The sequence below is a fragment of the Alosa alosa genome, chromosome 13, assembly GCF_017589495.1.
Source record: "Alosa alosa isolate M-15738 ecotype Scorff River chromosome 13, AALO_Geno_1.1, whole genome shotgun sequence".
In the NCBI taxonomy this organism is placed as follows: Eukaryota; Metazoa; Chordata; class Actinopteri; order Clupeiformes; family Clupeidae; genus Alosa; species Alosa alosa.
Window position 1 is genome coordinate 20,805,523 of NC_063201.1, and position 19,784 is coordinate 20,825,306.

At 40.8% G+C, this 19,784-nt stretch overlaps 3 protein-coding genes across 3 annotated transcripts; 1 reads left to right on the forward strand and 2 right to left on the reverse strand.

The window, feature by feature from the left end:
* Positions 1 to 2,869: 2,869 nt before the first annotated feature.
* Positions 2,870 to 6,316, forward strand: LOC125305980 (T-box transcription factor T-A-like). The gene is made up of 8 exons (XM_048261089.1): positions 2,870 to 3,096; positions 3,369 to 3,633; positions 3,754 to 3,888; positions 3,985 to 4,046; positions 4,194 to 4,255; positions 4,414 to 4,587; positions 5,004 to 5,127; positions 5,403 to 6,316. The coding sequence occupies exons 1-8, from the start codon at positions 2,915 to 2,917 to the stop codon at positions 5,674 to 5,676; spliced, it is 1,278 nt and encodes a 425-aa protein (XP_048117046.1). The 5' UTR covers positions 2,870 to 2,914; the 3' UTR covers positions 5,677 to 6,316.
* Positions 6,317 to 8,760: 2,444 nt separating this feature from the next.
* gpn2 (GPN-loop GTPase 2) lies at positions 8,761 to 12,497 on the reverse strand. Its single transcript, XM_048261473.1, has 5 exons — positions 11,722 to 12,497; positions 11,477 to 11,633; positions 10,927 to 11,087; positions 10,183 to 10,313; positions 8,761 to 9,216 (listed from the first exon to the last, which is right to left on the reverse strand). The coding sequence occupies exons 1-5, from the start codon at positions 12,148 to 12,150 to the stop codon at positions 9,144 to 9,146; spliced, it is 951 nt and encodes a 316-aa protein (XP_048117430.1). The 5' UTR covers positions 12,151 to 12,497; the 3' UTR covers positions 8,761 to 9,143.
* Positions 12,498 to 13,885: 1,388 nt separating this feature from the next.
* Positions 13,886 to 19,731, reverse strand: gpatch3 (G patch domain containing 3). Its single transcript, XM_048261474.1, has 7 exons — positions 19,238 to 19,731; positions 18,170 to 18,639; positions 17,558 to 17,732; positions 16,509 to 16,568; positions 16,282 to 16,403; positions 14,537 to 14,664; positions 13,886 to 14,429 (listed from the first exon to the last, which is right to left on the reverse strand). Exons 1-7 carry the CDS (start codon positions 19,671 to 19,673, stop codon positions 14,249 to 14,251), a joined length of 1,572 nt encoding a protein of 523 aa, XP_048117431.1. The 5' UTR covers positions 19,674 to 19,731; the 3' UTR covers positions 13,886 to 14,248.
* Positions 19,732 to 19,784: the final 53 nt, after the last annotated feature.

The following is a 19,784-nucleotide window of genomic DNA, read 5'->3' on the forward strand; positions in this document are numbered from 1 at the left end:
AAATAACATGACTTAATATTTTAACAAATGGAATGGAACAAATGTATAGCGTTTTGGAACCAAACTCTTCATGTAAAGATTCAGTTGGTATACCTAATGAGAAAATGGTGTAATGATATACCACTATAAAATATGATTTAAAAGTGGTATATAGGCTACTCCTTAACCAGATTTTGACGGTCATAATTAATGTGCCAGTTTATAATCATATTATTTGAACACAACTAACAATTTCCTAAATAAAACTATAAACATGTGAAAACTCAACTTCTGTTACAGTGTGAACACCTGTTTAAGTCTGAACAGGACAAACAAATATAAAACTCTCCTGGGCTTATAAAAGCAACAAGTCAAGAGACTGCATAGTATAATAATGGGTTTCATATCAGAAAATAGAGGTCAATGAGCCCCATTCATAAGCATTATTCCATGGGTGTTTAGAGAGGGGTACGTGGCCCTTCATACCTTTGCCTGGACTAACTGAAGGATACACTATGTCTGTAAACCATTACTGTCGTAAAAAAGATGGTTTCAATTGTATCGGTCCCAAACTAAGACCTGCCACCAAGTGGACATGCATGATGCCAGTATTCATCTGGCCGCATCAAACCAGTCAACAACCTCCAACTCTCGGTCATCCACCCTCTCGCTCACATGTCTGCCAGGTCATGTTTCCTTTCCCTAGGTCTACTCATCTCCCGCCATCCGCTCAAGGCGTCCTGGATCAGTCCTGTTTGTTTTGTGACTATCTATCTAATGGAGCATCCCTCCCTATATCCTCCAGTCTGATTCATGCCTTGCTCTCGCTCCGTCTTGGCCTACTCGTCCTGGCCTTTGTTTACCCTGTTTCAACCAAGCCTGTCCTCTGGAAAATATGTAACATCTTATAACTGGCTCTTTGTGAACTGCCAGGGCTCTGTCATATTTCACACCCAGGTGCTTGTATGCCACTGCTGCAGAGACCACAGTGTGCAGCGTATCTTACCACTGATGGCAAGAAGGAGATTCTGAGAGAGGAAGGAGAAAGGCAGGATTTAGAGAATTGGTACATGTGTGCACGGTCACGTTTCATGGGTGGAAACAACTTAATTCATTTAATTTTGTAATAATAATGTGATACTGTTCTTCTCAGGTTTTCAAAAGATCAAAGGATAGTTGAAACCAAAACTGACTGAAAGGCTAGGTAGATTTCAATGGGCCCATCCATATAGTTAATTTTACAATTATTTTTAGTTTGGTGTTTATTTGTCTGTCTGACGGTAGAGATCAATTAAAGCAAGGACAAATAGACTCAAACACAGTTTTTTATCCAACTGCAATAACCACCCAAAAGAATAATGTGTAATATGGATTCAGATGTTAAATGGATCAATACAATGAATGACAGATAGTATGCATGCCTGCAGATGAATGTTCATACTGTTTTATTGCAATGACTGTGTGTTCATACTTTGTTATGCAATTACTGGGTGTGTATGACTGTGTGTGTCTATGCTGCTAATGATGTTATATGTTTCTATTTATTTTTTAGGTAACACTAGCTCTTAAATTATTTATTATTTTTAAAAATGTATTATATATATATATATATATATATATATATATATATATATATATATATATATATAGACCCAATGAATGATGCACTGACTGGAGAGCACTTTAAATTGCGTTGTACCTGTGACAATAAAGATCTATTCTTCTTCTATTCTATTCTATTCTTCACCACACTGTTTAAAGGCTGTAAAGAGTGTGTCATAATTCTTATTGTATACCTCTGTCCAGAATGATGGCAGAGAAAAATGAAAACAGTTTCATTCATAAATAACAACCCTACTTTAACCTGGGCCTATTGTCTACTACATCTTGATACTCTGAGCAATTGAACGGGATGATAGATATGTTCCTTCATTAATGTCAAGTCAGAAGTTAAATGGAGTAAAATTTAAAGGAAACATTCTCTGAGAATGATGCCATTACTTTTCCAGGAAAATTCTGAATAAAAATGTAACATAGTCTAATGTAGGGTATATGTAGTCCAGTTACGCTGGGCGTTGTATTTCCTGAGTCCAGCCTGGCATTGCAATATATATACATTAGTCAAAGAGCCAATCTATTTATAAACTCGATATTTAGAATCACAGTAGCCTAGTGGCGTCTTTTATGAGAATCGCAATTAGGATGATGCCTGTATCCGCGCAAAAGTGCCCAATCTCCTGATTTTAAGGATTATAATGGCCTTCTCACCTCACTATTGTCACCAGAGCGGGCAGACACAAAGGTAAAGCAATCGCCACTGGAAGTTCAAAGGCTAAAGCACTAGATAAGCGCAGTGACCATGGCGTCTTTAATCTCCCTTTACGCACTGGCCTTTGAGGTTATCCACCTAGTTTTAAACAAGATGATCGGAAATCCGTAATGTTTCCTTCTGAGGCATCGTCAATTTCAAAAAAAGAAAAGGAAAACAAAAGAAGAAAAACATGAGCGTGGCTAGCAGACTAGCCACAACTCCCATGACTATTTTGGTTAAATTGAACATCTGATGTTCCTTCAGTGATTTGTGAAATAGTTTTTTTTTTTTTTTTTTTTTTTTTTAAATAACAGGCCTATAGGCTATTGTTGTTGTGGCTATGTGTGGTTCAGTTTGAATAGGCTAGCCTAAATGTAAAAGCTTAGCCTAGCCTATATAAGGCTATGTTGCCTATAGGCCCGCATCAAATTCAGAGGTCAAATTAATAAAATGCATGTGAGCTTTTGGATAAATGGGTGGGGCTTAACGCAAGCCCCCTCCCATTTCTTAACATTGGCCTCTGAGTTTTAAGGTACGCCCATCTCTGTTAAGGTTACCTTATGGAGGCCCAGGGTCCTAGCCGGGTGTCAATCAGATTATTTCTCACCACACAGCCACGAAAAGATGAGCTCCGCTACTGATCAACGTTTGGAACATCTGTTGACTGCCGTTGAGAACGAATTTCAGAAGGGCAGTGAGAAAGGGGATGTTACGGAAAGGGATATCAAACTCAGTTTGGATGATTGTGAACTCTGGACAAAGTTTAAAGAGCTCACCAATGAGATGATCGTCACGAAAACGGGGAGGTAGGTGATTCAACATGAACAAGTTATCGTTAACAGACTTTTTAAAAAGAAGAAATGTTATAACCTGTAGTGTTGGCCTGTTATAGCCCATGTCTTCAATAGAACAAGGCACATAAAAAGAACGTGGAGGAAATTGGGGACGTCATTTTTAATTCTGGAAAACAAATTAAATGTCAGATAACTAGCCTAAGCCTATTTGTGTTGGAAAAAAACTCTTGTCTTTGAATCTAAATTTGAATTTCCCATTTATTTGATTTTTTCCCCATTCAAAGACGGATGTTCCCAGTGCTACGGGTGAATATTGCTGGATTGGACTCTAATGCCATGTACTCTGTACTTTTGGACTTCGTGGCTGCAGACAATAATCGTTGGAAGTACGTAAATGGGGAATGGGTTGCAGGCGGTAAACCCGAACCACAGAGTCCCAGTTGCGTCTACATTCACCCGGACTCACCCAATTTTGGAGCGCACTGGATGAAGGCCCCGGTCTCTTTCAGTAAAGTGAAACTCTCCAATAAATTGAATGGCGGTGGACAGGTAAGACAGTCAGCCAGTCAAAAATCTTTTTGGGCTGAAAAAAGAAAGTTTATTAGCTTATCATTATTTCTGTTAATTATGTTGTTGTTGGTGTTATAAAATTATTATATATCTTTACAGATAATGCTGAACTCTCTGCACAAATATGAGCCCCGTATTCACATCGTGAAAGTCGGTGGTGTTCAAAAAATGATAAGCAGTCAGTCCTTCCCAGAGACGCAATTTATTGCTGTCACTGCATACCAAAATGAAGAGGTTAGCCAAAAATGTAACCACTTTCAATTACATCTCAGCATATCCACATCATTATAGAAATAATAGGCTATAGTCTCTAACTTTTTTTATTTTCAGATCACAGCGCTGAAGATAAAACACAACCCATTTGCCAAAGCATTCCTAGACGCCAAAGAAAGGTAAACAACTGTTCGACAAAGACAAGCCGTTTTAAATTAGTCCAGTTTAACAGATGCTGCATTCTCTTGGTACTGAGATGTAGGCCTACGTGCTTAAGCTATTTTGCGAACTGTATTTTCTCATTGCAAGGCCCATGTCATTTACAGGAGTGATCATAAAGACATAGTCGATCATCCTACTGGAACTCAGCAATCTGGTTATGCTCAGAGTAAGTAGACATTAATGTTTGGTCTCTTTCTCAGTTTGGTTACTGTTGCCTCTTTCTCCTACTTTGAAGCACATTGAGCTTTAAAGTAGGATTCAATAACTAAATTAACAAACAAACAAATTAATTAATTAATGAATTACAATGTTCCTCATTTGCAGTTGGCAGCTGGTTTCTGCCCAACAGTACTTCCATGTGCACAAGCACTAACCCATCCCAGTTCAGTGGGGGCCACAGCCTGTCGTCAGGCTCCTACTGTGAGAGATACTCTTCTCTGAGGGGTCATAGGTCCTCCCCATACCCGATACATTACCCTCACCGCAGCCCCAATGCCAGTAAGTGCAGTTACAGTCAGTCTTACACAACACACTTTCACTCTCCTGCCTGTCTGGCCTTTCCTCTGCTGTGAGCGGTTTCTTGAATTATTATCAAGCATTGTTCAACCATGAAATGAAGATTGTGGGTCTTGTTGTTTCGGTTAGGATGTCTTTATTAATATGAGGCGGACCAATAAGTCTCAATAGAGGGCTGATTTGTAATTTGAGATCATAGTAAATGAAAATCATATTCTTAAAACAAATGTGTTGGAAACAACACAAACTTCTGGACGTCTGGACACAAGTTGTATTGTTTTCAACATATTCGCTTTAAGAGTGTAGGTAGCCTACAGATAGACTGACGCTACAAATACACAACATGCATTGAGTGTTTATGCAATCTTCACCTGTTTGTCTTCTATTGTTTTTGTCAGACGCCTATATGGACAACTCCTCAGCCGGGCTAGCAGGCTCCGAGAGCTGGTCTTCCTTACAGATCCCTAGCCCCAGTAGCATGGGCTCTCTGCCACACACATCTAATGGCACCACCAGTCCCAGGTAAACACACACACACTCACACACACTCACACACACACACACACACACACACACACACACACACAGAGAACAATCTTGAGAGCAAGACTTGCCTGTCTTTAACATAAGTTATATTTGATTAGACTGTTTGTTGGTGCATCCTAAAGGCTTTAGAGGGATTGCAAATCAGTTACCAAATCTGTGTACCCACTCCACCTTAACTGTAGTGGTGATTAGCTAGTCCCACAGTTAAGAACTATTTATAAAGATTTCCCTTGTTCTGTCCCTTTTCTCAGTCAGTACCCTGGCCTGTGGTCGGTGACGGGGGCCCCTCTGACCTCGGCCAGCCCTCCATCGGGCTCCTTGACCGGGGGTCTGACGTCCCAGTTCCTGCGCAGCTCCCCTGTCTCCTACACCAGCCTGAGCTCTTCCTCTATGACCCCTTCCTCTTCCTCGCCCATGTACGACACAGGGCTCGGCGAGGTGGGTGGAGGCGGCGAGGCTCAGTTTGAGAGCTCCATCGCCCGCCTCACGGCCTCGTGGACAACGCCGGTGGCCCAGAGTTACTGAGGGTCAGTGTTGTAGACGGACACGTCCTCTCTCTCTCTCTGGCCAGCCGACCTGCATGGCTTCTCTCAGAGGAAGCCAAACTGACTGATTGAAAAACAGAATAGACATTCCATAAGAAGGGTTGAAGGACCACAGGTTATATGTTGCTCCTAACTGAATTGGTAACCATTTGCTGGCATAACTAAATGTTTAAATGGAACAAAATAAATATATATAAATAAGATCCAACCATTCTTATTGGGATGTCTGTGGAACTGGGATATAACTAATAATAATAATAATAATGCTAATGACCTTAACACTGGATGTCTATTTATTTTTAATAATTGTATTCCATGACTTCTTTCCATGATTTGAATGTTCTATATTACCTATATAAAGTGTTTATGACAGCAGAAAGTTTGCTTATGTCCAACTTGAATTGGTTTGTTGTATATAATTATTCCTTTTCTGTGTCTGTGATGAAAGAAGTGTCTCATGTTCTGTCCAAATCAAATGTCATGGCACCTTATTCGATATATGTGCCTTAAAATGCAATGTGCTGGAAACTCAAAATAATGTACATATACATACTCTTTTTGTTCAAGACCCAATACTTGTGACTTTTATTTATGTTATTGTAAAAAAAATAAATTAAACATTTTTTCACATCTCAAGAAAATTGTTTTGAGTAAATAACAAATATTCCAAAAAATGTAATATATCAGCTAATAGGCCTACTCCTGAATCTTTTACTCCTGAAAGATGAAAGTTATATAGATAGTTAAGATGAAGGTTATTACTGATTATTGCAGTTGTGTGAATTCATGTCGCAGCATTAGAGAAACCATCAATACCAGTGGAAATGCGAAACAAAGATCCAATATAAATACATAGAGATGTCTAAATACTGCAACACTTAAATCAACGGTATAGAAAGCTATGACATATCTCAGCCCAACTACCGACTCTGCTGCAGAGCCCATGGAGCTAAAGGCCTGCACGTCCACTGGGGCTCCTTCACCATAAACCTCTACATCCAACAATGTCACAGGAAGGTGGGAGAGCCTGTGAGATAGCCCTCTCCAAACAGTTGGGGAGGAAAAGTATAACTTGGCGTACAAAGCTCTCTTAAACACATCTGAAGTCCTGTCTTAGAAGCTCCCATCTAATTCTACAGAGGGTTTCCCAGGGCTTCCTGCTTATGACTCCCAGAAATCAGCAACTTAAAAAGCTTAGATCTCAGCTCTCAGCGCAGCTCTTACATTAACATTTACAGTGCAACCGGAAAGTTTTCAGAACCTTTGAAGTTTTCCAGATTTTGTTATGTTTCAGACTGGATTCAATTCATTTTTTCCTCATTAATCTACACACAATACTCTAATACTCCCCAAAAAGCAAGCCACGAGGTTGAGAGAATTGTCCGTAGACGTGTGTGACAGGACAGGATTGTGTCAAGGCAGAGATCTGGGGAAGGATACAAGTAAATTTCTGCAGCACTGAACTCTGAAATCTCATTCATAGTGACCAGTGGGTCTTTGGTTACCTGTCTGACCAAGGCCCTTCATCCTGGATTACTCAGTTTGGCTGAGTGGCCTGATCTATGAAAACTATTGGTTATTCCAAACATTTCCATGAGAATGATGGACGCTACCATGCTCGTGGGAGTCTTAAGCACTTTCAATGCTGCAGAAATTTTTTGTATCTACCCCCAGATCTGTGCCACGACACAATCCTGCCTCGCAAGTGTACGGACAATTCTCTCAACATCATGGCTTGCTTTTCACTCTGACATACACCATCAACTGCAAGATCTTTTATAAACAGTTGTGTGCCTTTCTTAATAATAGCCAATTAATTAATTTAGGCACAGGTGGACTCTAATCAAGTTGTAGAAGCATCCAAAGCGACTCATAACAGGTACAATGCCTCAAAAGAGCTAATACATTTTCTGTAGGTTCCATTTATTTCCATGAGGTAAAAAGATTTTAATATATTTAACTGTTTTCTGTTTTGTCCATTTTAAATTAATTCATTATAAATGAAATTTAATTATTTACACCCATACTGGCATTTTCTTTTAGTAAAGTAAACAAACTTGTTCTCTGAACTTCTATAACAGCTGCAATGCTTTTTAAAAATCAGTTATTAGTTCCACAACAACCTTCCATAAGACCTACCTAAGCGTATTAAAGACCTAGTGGTGTAGTATTATAATGTATTTAAGACGTTTTAAGGCCTTCATGTTTTAACAGTAATTTAATTATTGAATTTACAACTTTTTTAAACTGTTTAGACCCTGCAGAAACCTTGTATAGGGTTGGCTTAGACCACACCAGTCACAGTGCATCAGTTTCCAAATTCTCTGCCTCACCCCAGGATCAGCTGCCATTGTGTGATGGTCTGTGCTGTTGTTTGTTAGCAGAGGTTAATAAGTGCATATACAAGCACAAATGGATAAAGTTTACCCTCATTTGTTGAGGGCGGGGTGGATGTGGGTGGTAGAAACTAACTCCTGGCCCCTTATGACACACACATTGGGGGCATTGGCACACAACTGCCTGTAATACTACAAACTTTTCTTTTTGGACATTATGTCTAATCAATGGCTTATGATGAGGCTGCATTTAATCAGTCACATGCCCATAACCAATGAAAGGCCATTATATAAAAGACTCCACTACACTGAAGCCTCTTACACTAGTTGGCCTCTGCATCCCCAGGTCTACCCGAGCACAGCGAGGTCAGTGAAGATGGCGGCAGTGTTTGTTCGCCCACCAGACACCCCCCGCTCCCTTGACCGCCCTCCTTCTCCTCCTCCCGCTCTGATCCCTGGCTGCTTCATTAATGAGCACATTTTCAGACCCTGGTGCGAGGTGACCGCAGCCGAGCACACGGACGGCCCCCATAGCAACCCCAGGCTTTGGGGAAGGCAGACAAACAAAACGGTTGCTGGAAAGAAATAAGAACCCACACAGACACTGAGTCTTACCAGACAGATTATTAGTTCTGCACTAAATTTGGCTCTCTATATTTCTGTCTCTTTCCATTCCTCCCACTTGCCAAGTACACCAGTCATCTGACAAATAACAAAGCATTATTATTAAAAAAATAAATTATTTTAATTGAATATTTGTTGATCACATCTATCAGATGAATGTATCACAAATTCCAGGCTGTAGGAGATGCAGGGAGTGTCTACAAATCGCCTTGGCAATCAAAACTTTATGGAGCAAAACATTACTCTCATTCTCCCCTCCCTTCTTCCATCCCATATCTTTATGCTATTTCAGCAACAAAATGTTGATAGGCTGTGATAGCCATCTGTCAGTACCGCTAGCAGCTGTTTTGTCCAAACCTCAAACTAGTGGTGAATGGGAGAAGATGCTACTTGACTTTGATCTGTGGCAACCCAGCAGGCCACCTCATCCTTTCACGTGCAGAGGCATTAAGGCACTACTTCGGGCAGTTCAACTGCTAGCATGATCTCAGAGATCCATGACCTCCTCTGCCACGGTCTTCTCGTTGGACTCTACGTAGCGCTCCTGAACCCCAAGTGCTCTGGTGAGGAAGGTTAAGGCAAAATACCTGTGACGCTGGTACAAACGCATTTTACACAGAGATCAAAGTATGCTGTCCCCGTGTGTGCTTTCAGACAATGCCAGTAGCACAGACGTGACGTTTATGTAACATAGCATCAAGCATGACCAACGTGTATGCTGGAAATAAAGCATTCCTGTCACTTTTTACAATCACAGGTCAGCTTGGTGTTGGCAGGCTCTTGCTAGCCATGCACATTTATATAGCTTTTGTTCACAGCAGGGGACTAGAGTGCAGGGGACTACAATGACGGACTATAACCTGGTCTGGCACTTAAATGATGCTCTCTTAAATGTGCACTATTGGGTTAAACCTCTTCACACACACACACAGTTTGCACACACAACAATTATCACCACTTTTGTTCGGAAATTCTAAAACAACAATGTCTTTTAACACTTCAAAATAACATTTGCTAAATGAACCTTACATTTTTCAGTAGCCATAGGTGTGTAGATTTGAACAAAATCTGGTTTGGTTCTTAACGAGAGCATTTACTGCCTGAAATATCCGATTTTGATTACCACGCCCAGAGTTATAGTGCTGGCCTGATGGGTTGCCTATTTACGCCGTTTCAACGGCACATGATTAGACCGAGAATTCTCGTCATGAAATTAAAATTCCACTGGAGCTCCAAGCGGATGTGTACACGGAGCCTTACAACACTGTTTACAGCTCTTCGAGTCACGGTAAAATGTCATTTTTGGTACATAGCTAATTTAGATACACCTATGGTGTGGGTGCTTGCGTTTCTTTAGGAATCCACCGTCTTGGTTTGTATAGAAATGGATATTAAGTGACACATACACGCAAGACAGCGGATATACGGGACCGACGGTAATAGGGGGAGTTCCGATACATGTGTGCACACAAAACATATGCACAATGAAAAGAAAAGAAAAACAACAAAATTATATGAAAGGATACGCATCAAACTGAAAGTCTGCTCCCACTGCTGCGGACATCATGGCCTGAAGGTTCCTCTCCTCCAGGTCCCCAAAGCAGTAGCCATTGGCTTTGTCCACTGTGCGCAAAACCTGGACCATACTCTCACGGTCCTGGACAGAGACAGGGGAGAGAATGCCAAATATTATACACTAAAACAGGCGACAGTGGCTCAGGAAGTAGAGTCGTCGTACAGCAACTGGAAGGTTGCCAGTTCGAGCCCAACTCCTCCTGATCCTGTCGAAGTGCCCTTGAGCAAGAAACTTAACCCCAGTGCTCCCAATGAACAGGTTGGCGCCTTGCATGGCAGCCTCCACCATCGGTGTATGAGTGTGTGTGTGAATGGGTAAATGTGAGGCATGACATTGTAAAGCACTTTGGGTGCTCGGAGGAGTTGATTAAAGCGCTACATAAATGCAGTCCATTTACCATAAAACAGAACAGAAATATGCAAAACCCTTCCAGGATATGACAGATCACTCTGGCAAGAAGAAAACTATAAAAAAAAATGTATGACTAAGAGTGCACATACCGGTACTTAATTTAACACCCTCAGTGTGTTTGACATAGTTGAACAGATACGGATGCTAGTCTCTCAAAACACTCCTTGACTAGTCCACACACACCACCCACATACATACATAGCTGAGACATCAAGTGAGACATGTCCTGAAATACATACTGCATGGATACTTAATGAAACAGCTGCATTGTACAAGGTCTCACCTGCACATTGAGGGGCACAAAGGACACTAGACTGTAGTCCTGAATCACCTCTGCCAGCTTCTCATTCAGATGGAGAAACTTCTTAAAGAATGGATCTGCTGCCAGATGATCCAGCAGGTAGGACAAGTCCATCACTTCTGTGTAGAAGTCTAGGTTGAAAGCTAGCAAAGGAAATGCAAGATTACATTTCAGTTAGTTCTGCATCCATGGATGTCATGATGTGAATGATGGAATACATGAAACAGTAGCTTAGTGGCTAAGGAGCTGGACTAGCATGCAGTAGCCTGAAACGATTTGTGTTCAAGTCCCGGCTTCCACCGTTGTGCCCTTGAGAAAGGCACTTCACCTCTGCTCTGGGGGACAATGGCCCTCATTATATAATTGACATAATAAGTTGCTTTGGATATAAGCGTCTGCTACATGAATAAATGGAATGAAACATTTATAGCAAGTGAAACCACTAACATACAAAAACGAAGGAGCTCTAAATGACAACAGGAGAAAATAGAGCTGATAAAAATCCTACATTGTCTTATGATCCAAAGCTCACCTAACTTTCCATACTGCTCAATCAGGTCCATCTTGGAGAGGATATTGACATGGGGAAGTTCCACGTGTAGCATAGTCGATAGGGATGTACAAAGCACAGATATGAACTTTGCTGGGTCTGCACAGTAATGAGAATCCACTAGGTGCACTGCTGTCAACTGGAAAAGGAGATAGAACAGGTCAGATGACAAAATAGGCCCACAGCATAATTTTCAGAACTGGTACATTTTCAGTAGAGCTACCCACCCTGAAGTTCCATCTGGATAGCTGAGAAAAGACGTTCTTCAACGCATTGTGGTGTGTGTATAGTTCTACTTGTCCAGGGCAATCGAAAAGAAAATAGCTGTCATGGTGCTGCTTCAACCTGGCCTCAAGCCAGTCGAAATTTGTCTCTAAGTATTCCATGCAATATATAAGGCCTCCGTTTGGCCCCAATTTCAAGCCCTCCATCACATCATCAAGTGTTACTAGTTCTGAAATGTCCACATCGCATTGGTACGGCAAGCCCTCGTTGGCTGGATCTAAATTCACCACTACCACTTTGCGACCAAGACTTGTCAGGAACTCCTGCATTCCTCGGCAATAAGTTGTTTTACCCGATCCAGGGGGTCCGATCACCACCTGGCCGAAGTGTAGGGATGGCGCTGGACGAGCATTTTGTGATGGAGTGTTCATGATGGACAGTCGATGTGTCAGTCTGAAGGTGAACTGACGTTGACGTTACATTAAATATATTAAGAAACAGCACTGATTAATAATTTAACCAACCAATTTGGCTAGCTTACTAGACATTTGTTTCTGTTACACGATGGATGTGTGTAGCGTTAGTTAGGCTACCCAAGTCAAATTAGGACGATTAAGGTAATGTTAACAAGAGGACCAACAGCTCCGAAGAGACATTATAAACCCATTGATCCTTGACACGCGAAAGATTATCACATATCCTCAAACACGGAAACTATTTATTTTACTGTCTATGCTAATTCCCCGGTTCGCTCGGAACTTCCCTTGTTGTTGAACAACCTGACCCGGAAAATGTCTTACTTCCGGTTAAATATTCCTAACCTTGTCAAATTACAGGTTTCGGGGGCTATGATATTTTCACATAGGTCTATCCTTCATATAACTCACCTTTTCTTTTAAAAAGGTGATGTATTTTAGGCTACAGTATATTGTAGATGTGTCAATTGTTTTGCTCTCATTTGTGTGCTTCCATAGTCAAATACCCAAAATCTTAATTGCATGCAATAACCCCTTCAAGTATGGAATATGAGACAGAGAGGGTTAAAGCTAGTAACCTAATCAAGGATCTTTGCTATAGAGCCGCCGAAGGGCAATAGTGGGAATTATTTTTAATTTCAGCTCTGGAACCAACTTTCGAATGACATCAAAAGTGCCCCAACTGTAGATCTAGACTTAAGACCAAACTGTGTTCAGATACTTTCTGATAGTTAAATGTACTTCTTGTTCATCAGATGCACTAGTTGACAGAGCACTCTTTGGGTGAGTAGGCTGCTGCTGTTCATTTTAGTACTGTCCCCGTCCTTAGTTGGACAAAGGGTGATTCTGTGAAGTAGACCTCCTGTCATTCTACAGAGACAGAACAAGCACAGTCTGCTCTATCGGACTTCGCTGAAGCTCCATTCGGGTTTATTTAAGCTCTAACTCTGGATATTTGCCTCTATTCAGGCATGTTGGGCCCTAAAGGTATGTGCCCACACAATCGGGGCTGCTTTCAAGAATCTGTTTTTAAAGAGTGCTGCTGTTCACTGGATGTTTGACTAAGGATCACTCGAGTAACACATTTTGAATCTCTCTTTAATTATTCTACCGTGTATTTCATGTTTTTAATTATTATATTTATTGTGCTTTACTTTATAAAGTATGTTTTAACTTTTGTCCATTTCTGCTTTTATTTACTATTATTCTTTGCCTTTTTACATAAAGCACACTGATTTATCCCTGTGTATGAGATGCACTATATAGTAAACTTGTCTTTTGTGTTTCCTCTAAATAGCTTTGTATTCCCTCGCAATACATTTTGCATTCCCTCACAATACGTTTTGCATTCCCATGCAAGAGTTTTCTATTCCCTCAAAACACTTCTTACTTTATGAAGGAACCCAAAGTTTGTTGTGAGGGAACGCAAAAACATTTTGAGGGAATGCAAAACTATTGCGAGGGAACTCAATAGGAGCTCAAAAAAATAAAAATTCCCATCTCCAAAATAAATTTCCCTTTAGGGACATTCAAGTGATCCCCAAAGGATCATGATAAAGATTTTTTTTACGAGGTGGGAATTTATTTTTTGCATTACCGCGCAATAGTTTTGTGTTCCTTGCAATACTCGACTTTGAATTTCATGTATTAAGACATTTTAATAGTAAAAGAAAAACAGCACATAATTACATTGACACTATCATATCATAATAAGATTCTAAAACATTTTTCTGAAACATTTTACTGATAATAATGTAACCAACCAATTTGGCTAGCTTACTAGACATTTGTTTCTGTAACATGATGCATGTGTGTAGCGTTAGTTAGGCTACCCAAGTCAAATTAGGACGATTAAGGTAATGATAAAGATCATGATAAAGATTTTTTTCATGTATTAAGACATTTTAATAGTAAAAAAAAACAGCACATAATTACATTAAGACACTATCATATCATAATAAGATTCTAAAACATTTTACTGATACAGTAAATGCACAAAAGTGAAAGAAATGTCTTCCAACAACATTTTTTCACTAAAATCTGTTTAACATAGTCATCTACTTGGTCCAATGCTGCCCCCTGGTTGCCATCCTTTGTACTTCATGCTGGAGGTCGGCTGGCGCCTCAAGAGACTGTCGCCCTTATCGATGTCTAGGGGCTTATCATACACCGTGGAAATGTGAAAATCTCTTCTAGGTTTTTTAACAAAAGAGTTCAGTTTTTCTCCATGGTAACTATAAAGAAAGATTGATTAAAAAAGATAGTTAGATTTCTTTAAACATTCAATAAATTAAATGATAAAATCAGTTAAGGACAGCGCAAACATCAATGCTGTTCTTACCCAAAGCCACGCTTGCAGTTTGGATGCTGTCCCTCATTTTCCAGAGCGTCAGCCAAGCCAACCTGACTATGGCCCAACCGATCGCCTTCTCTCCAGCCCTGTTTCTCCATCACACGTCTCCCCACCCCCTGTGATAAAATATAAATAAAAATACACACGTGTCACTTATTTGATAATCAATGGATTGCAAAGGACACAGTCTGTCTTTGTTTAGCAAAGTTAATTCATTTGCAAGTACATGTTGTCTTTGCTTGCTATTCTAATGTAATAATGCTCAGATCAAGACACATAAGACTGACTAGAGGTGGGTGCTTAGATAAAATCATACGGTAGCATTACTCCTGGCTTTCCAGTAGGTGTCTCACTTGCCTTTTAGGTGTTCTAGTCAAGTCAAGTCAAGTCAAGTCAATTTGTATTTCTATAGCACATTTACAGATGGCTGAGCCACACCAAAGTGTTTCACAATAAAGTGCTTAAGCGCAAAAAAAAATAAAATAAATAAAAGGGCTACAAGACAATGACTGTAGGAGTTAAAATAATGCAAAAAGAGAACATTTAAAAGGTAACCAGGGGACACTATGCACTGGCACTTAAAAAAAGAGACACTAATCAAAGGCAAGTGACAAGGGTCTTTAAAAAGGACTTAAAAATATTCAGAGACTGGGCTGCGCGGATGTGGAGGGGGAGGCAGTTTCAGAGACCGGGGGCAGCTACTGCAAAGGCTCTGTCCCCCTTGGCTTTTAGCCTGGTTCTGGGCACTTCCAACAGCAGTTGGTCAGCTGACCGTAGTGCTCTGGAGGGGATGTGGTGGTGGAGAAGATCAGACAGGAACGTGGGGGCCAGACCATGGAGGGAACTGTTAGTAGAAGTTTAAAATCAATGTGGTAGCAGATGAAGAGTCGGGCGACAGAGTTCTGAACCAACTGCAGGCGGCGGAGCTGTGATTGATCACCGTACCGTTTGTACCCAATGAATGCTAAACAAAACAACAACATAACTGCTCAACCATAGATCCTGAACACCAGGATGCAACAATGACAACAAAGCTGCATCTCGTGAGCATTTCACTGGGGTTTTGAAGCACTCTTAAAACAAATATGTTGTCTCTATCTGGACATAGAGATGTGTCAAAAACACCATAGACATAGAGATGTGTTTTCAACACATTCGTTTTAAGAGTGCACTTTATAGTCAAGTCATTTTATGAAAAAAGGTTGAACAAATTGCAACAGAAGCAAACTTAACTGATTTTGTATCCTCAATATGTCCTGAGTAAGGGAAAAAAAGCCCCGAAGAATCTCAATAGGGGAAAGTTTAGAAAAAGACCTAAATATACCCTATTTATGCGCCTATTCAGTATTTTTCTCTCCTGTAATAGGGGAAAAAATTAACCTTCACATATCACCTTGACAATTACTGAGTTGATTACTTACATCAAGACAAACAAAAAATGTATTACAAGTTTTTTGAAATTGTTTGTTAACATGGGCAAACAGGGTATAATGTAATTACATATAGCTAATTTGTATAAATACCACAACGGAGCTAAAAAAAAAATTATTAAAAACTGGATATACCAAAAAACGTTGATGTAATCGCGTCCTGCCAGGACTTTTACGGGCTTTTCCCAAATCACGGAAGTAACGTCGACGCAGCGGTATAGTACCATCCGGCAAGTGCAAAGGACCCTAGGGTGAAATTACTCCGAACCATCGCTTTAAGCACCATGGGTTGGCACTTCTCACCTTGGTAAACTTCTCAAAGCTTCCAATGTGATGCTGGGAGCAGGACTCTTCTCTCAGCCCCTCTCTTAACCTCCTTTCCCGACGCATTTGCACATAATCCCGCGAGTCCATATCTCCTCCATCTGTGGACAGAGAAAAAATAATTTACCAGCGAAATGGTCGTTCAGAGATGATTTCATTTCTATAGAGTTGTCACCCGAAATGTATTTCAACATATTCTGCATTACCTTTGTCGTAGTAAACGCTCATGTCTACATCCCAGTCATCTGCAGTTTGCTCATCAAAATCTAAAAAAGGGGGAAAATGTTTTAGTACTTCAAAGCAAAGTCCATGGCAAGGTGACTCCCAAGATAACATGGCATCCTGAGAGCTAAATATGGCACAAGCGATTATAATCAGCCAATATTATGTTGTTAACACCAAGATTGTGGTTGCCTTATTTAATAAAACACTGGAAATTGGCACCAGATCTGTTACAGCTCCAGGGAGTCTACCTTAAAGGGAGAATTCGGTGATATTGACCTAAAGTGTATTGAAACATGATACCGAGTGTGAACGTTCACACTCGGTATCATGTTTCAATACACTTTAGGTCAATATCACACCGGAATTCTCCTTTAATTACTTGTAAGGTTGAACTATAAACCTTGCTCATAGCACTGGAAAATTACTGCCCATTTATCGGTATTTCATCTGATGTCATTGTCACTCATGATTTCTTTCATACTATGATGTATACTAACAAAGTAAACTGAGCATAAAAAGATATTTCCAAATACAGGTTATTCTAACACTTCTATACACACATACAATATACCTTTTTATACAAAATACTTTTAATTAATTCTTTAAAGTTGAGCTGGCTCTTGAGCACAATAATTACATTACTTATAATTCTTCTTATGAGTACATGACAACAAACTACTTGAAATTGAACTTCAACTTGTATGACATAAATTCCCACACTTGAACACATTTGCTAGAAAGCGAGCTAGCCATGGGGCTATAGCCCAGAGGTGTTTGAACCTTTTTTTATATACATGTATATACTTATATTTACTTTTTCTGCTGTAAGTGCATGTTGTGTGTGATGTCTGTATGCTACTGAGACCTTGAATTTCCCCTTGGGGATCAATAATGTATGTATGTATGCATGTATGTATGTATCTATCTAATAAATGAGGTTTCCTTTGTGGGCGATATTTACTCTGCATACACTGACCATATTCACATGGTGAGAGAGTAACCAAACAGATATACAGTAGCAGGAGCCTACCTCCCTCCTCCTCCTGCCAGTACTGGGCGTCTGTGTAGAAGACCAGGCCGGATCCTCCCTTCTCCCACTTGAGCTCAATCTCCTCCTCGTACAGCCTCTCCTTGCTGCGCTCCTGACTGGTCACATCCTCATGCAGAGCCTCGTGCCTTTCCCACTCCTCACAGCGGTCATCGTCCTGCACCATGCACACACACACGCGCACACACACAGATTTATATACACATTGTACCATACAAAGAAGTTGGTAGAACTCTAAATCCTTGAATATTCTGTGTCTGCTTCATCCTTGTATAGAAGTACACTTCGGTAGACGTGATGCAGACATAGAAGTATTGCTGATACAGATGATCATCTTATAATCAAACTATCTGTTGACACTGTTAACAACAATTAATGCTTAAGGTTAAGGTTAGGGGTTGGATTTGGTTACAGTGATGTTCAGTAATTGTTCAACAACAATTTTACATACTGAACTTGAATCTTAACAGATGATCTGTTGGTCTCTGTGGATGGACTATCCAAGTTAAGAGTCTATATATCTAGTGGTTTTAACATTATGAATATTATGAGGAGAATTAAACACCCCATGTAAGATACTGCAGAGCCACTCACATCATCAGCATCAGACTGAGCAGCATCCTCCTCTTCCTCCTCTGGCTCAGGTTCCTCCTCTCTCTGCAGGGTGCTCATGGAACCCTGAGGAGCCCCGCCTCCAACCAGAGGAGGAGGCACTTTCCCAGGGCCACAGATCTCGTGACCTCTCGCCGTGAACACGCTCTCTTCCGTGGGGCTGGAGATCATCTCACCGGAGCCCTGGTAGTGGTAGGGCACGTTGCCGTAGCGTCGGCTGGAGCCCGTCTTGGGGAAGATGAGGCCAAGCTTGCGGATGAGGCGCGGCGGCAGGCGACAGGACTGGATGAGCTGTAGAAAGACGCTGACTGGTGTGCCCACATTACCGGCAGGCATCAGGGAGGGAGGGTTAAGCTCAGGCATCGCCTTCAAGTCGGCTTCGGTAAAGTTTTCGCTCAGGGCCACTCGGCGCCGCTGCTCCGCCTTTGTCTTATATGGAAAGGTGTCATCACCTAAGGTCAAAGAGAATACTGATGCTTCAGTCACGTTGGTAAACTTAAGGTGATGATACATGGGGCAACGAGCAATGTTGCTGGGCAATCATTTAATCAGTTCCATTTATTCTAATTGGATGATCATGACAATATGCCTACTGATGATTAAAGTTCTCCAGAAACTAAATTGTTGTCCAATATTAATGGGAACATGCCAGAACCACAATAATGCGAAACATTGCCTAGCAACATCGCTCAAAAAGTTGCCCCATGAATCATCAGCATGGGGCATCAAGCAACAGGACTATGTTAACAGTAATAATTTGATTATTGGATTGTTTGAAGGTTGCAGTCTAGATTGTGGTTCGCTTGTATTGAGTAACTCCTGGCCTCTGCTACACACATATGATACCGCTAGGTCTGACAGCGCATTCCATTGTAGGCTACAATTATTTCTGACGAAACTTGTCTAGTTGTATTAAAATGCAGATGCAAAGTTAGAGCGTTTCATCTGATTCACATGATACAGAGTTACCAAGTACTTAGCTGTTGCTCTCCACATTTAAAGTGTAACAATGTAACCACACCACGAATAACGTCCGAATCAGACACTCACCACTCTGAGGCGAAACTCGTACTCTTCTAATGACACAACACTTTGCAAGCCAGTTTCCCTTTGAATCGATCCACTGGTTTCCTGAGTACATTTTAACGAACCGGTGTGTGTCCTTGGCGTGTACTGACACCACACAACAACAAAATTTCACATTTTTCACGTCTTTGGCCGCACTTTGTGGATCTTCCGTCGGGCTATTCTCATCATCCTCGTTGTTAATGATCTGTGGTGTCGCTTCTGTCTCGGACTCTTGAGTTTTCCGTTCATTGACGGAACTTGCGGTCTCTTTTTGGATCTCTGGTCGATGACGGTAGTGAAAACAAATGAATCCGCCACTTTCGATAAATTGACTGAAGTAGTTTCGGAGGTCAGCGGATCTAAATTTCACTGGGATGTTTGTAACGGCAAAGTAGACAGGCTCTGCACAATCCGCCATACTTGTTTACGTTCTTGAATTGTCATAGAGTAAACGTTATTTAACTTCCGGTTTTCTGAACCAATAGTGTTTGAGGCACTGAAGAACAGGATGAATTTAGTCCGATTTTAT

Coding starts and splice junctions, on each gene's coding strand:
- LOC125305980 (XM_048261089.1), top strand. CDS start 2,915: ATGAGCTCCGCTACTGATCAACGTTTGGAACATCTGTTGACTGCCGTT. Junction 4,047..4,193: donor TTCCTAGACGCCAAAGAAAG/GTAAACAACTGT, acceptor TGTCATTTACAG/GAGTGATCATAAAGACATAG. Junction 5,128..5,402: donor AATGGCACCACCAGTCCCAG/GTAAACACACAC, acceptor CCCTTTTCTCAG/TCAGTACCCTGGCCTGTGGT.
- gpn2 (XM_048261473.1), bottom strand. CDS start 12,150: ATGAACACTCCATCACAAAATGCTCGTCCAGCGCCATCCCTACACTTC. Junction 10,314..10,926: donor TTGTGCCCCTCAATGTGCAG/GTGAGACCTTGT, acceptor GTCTCTGTCCAG/GACCGTGAGAGTATGGTCCA. Junction 9,217..10,182: donor GCAGACTTTCAGTTTGATGC/GTATCCTTTCAT, acceptor CTTCCTCACCAG/AGCACTTGGGGTTCAGGAGC.
- gpatch3 (XM_048261474.1), bottom strand. CDS start 19,673: ATGGCGGATTGTGCAGAGCCTGTCTACTTTGCCGTTACAAACATCCCA. Junction 16,404..16,508: donor GAGCGTTTACTACGACAAAG/GTAATGCAGAAT, acceptor CTCTGTCCACAG/ATGGAGGAGATATGGACTCG. Junction 14,430..14,536: donor AACTGCAAGCGTGGCTTTGG/GTAAGAACAGCA, acceptor CTTTCTTTATAG/TTACCATGGAGAAAAACTGA.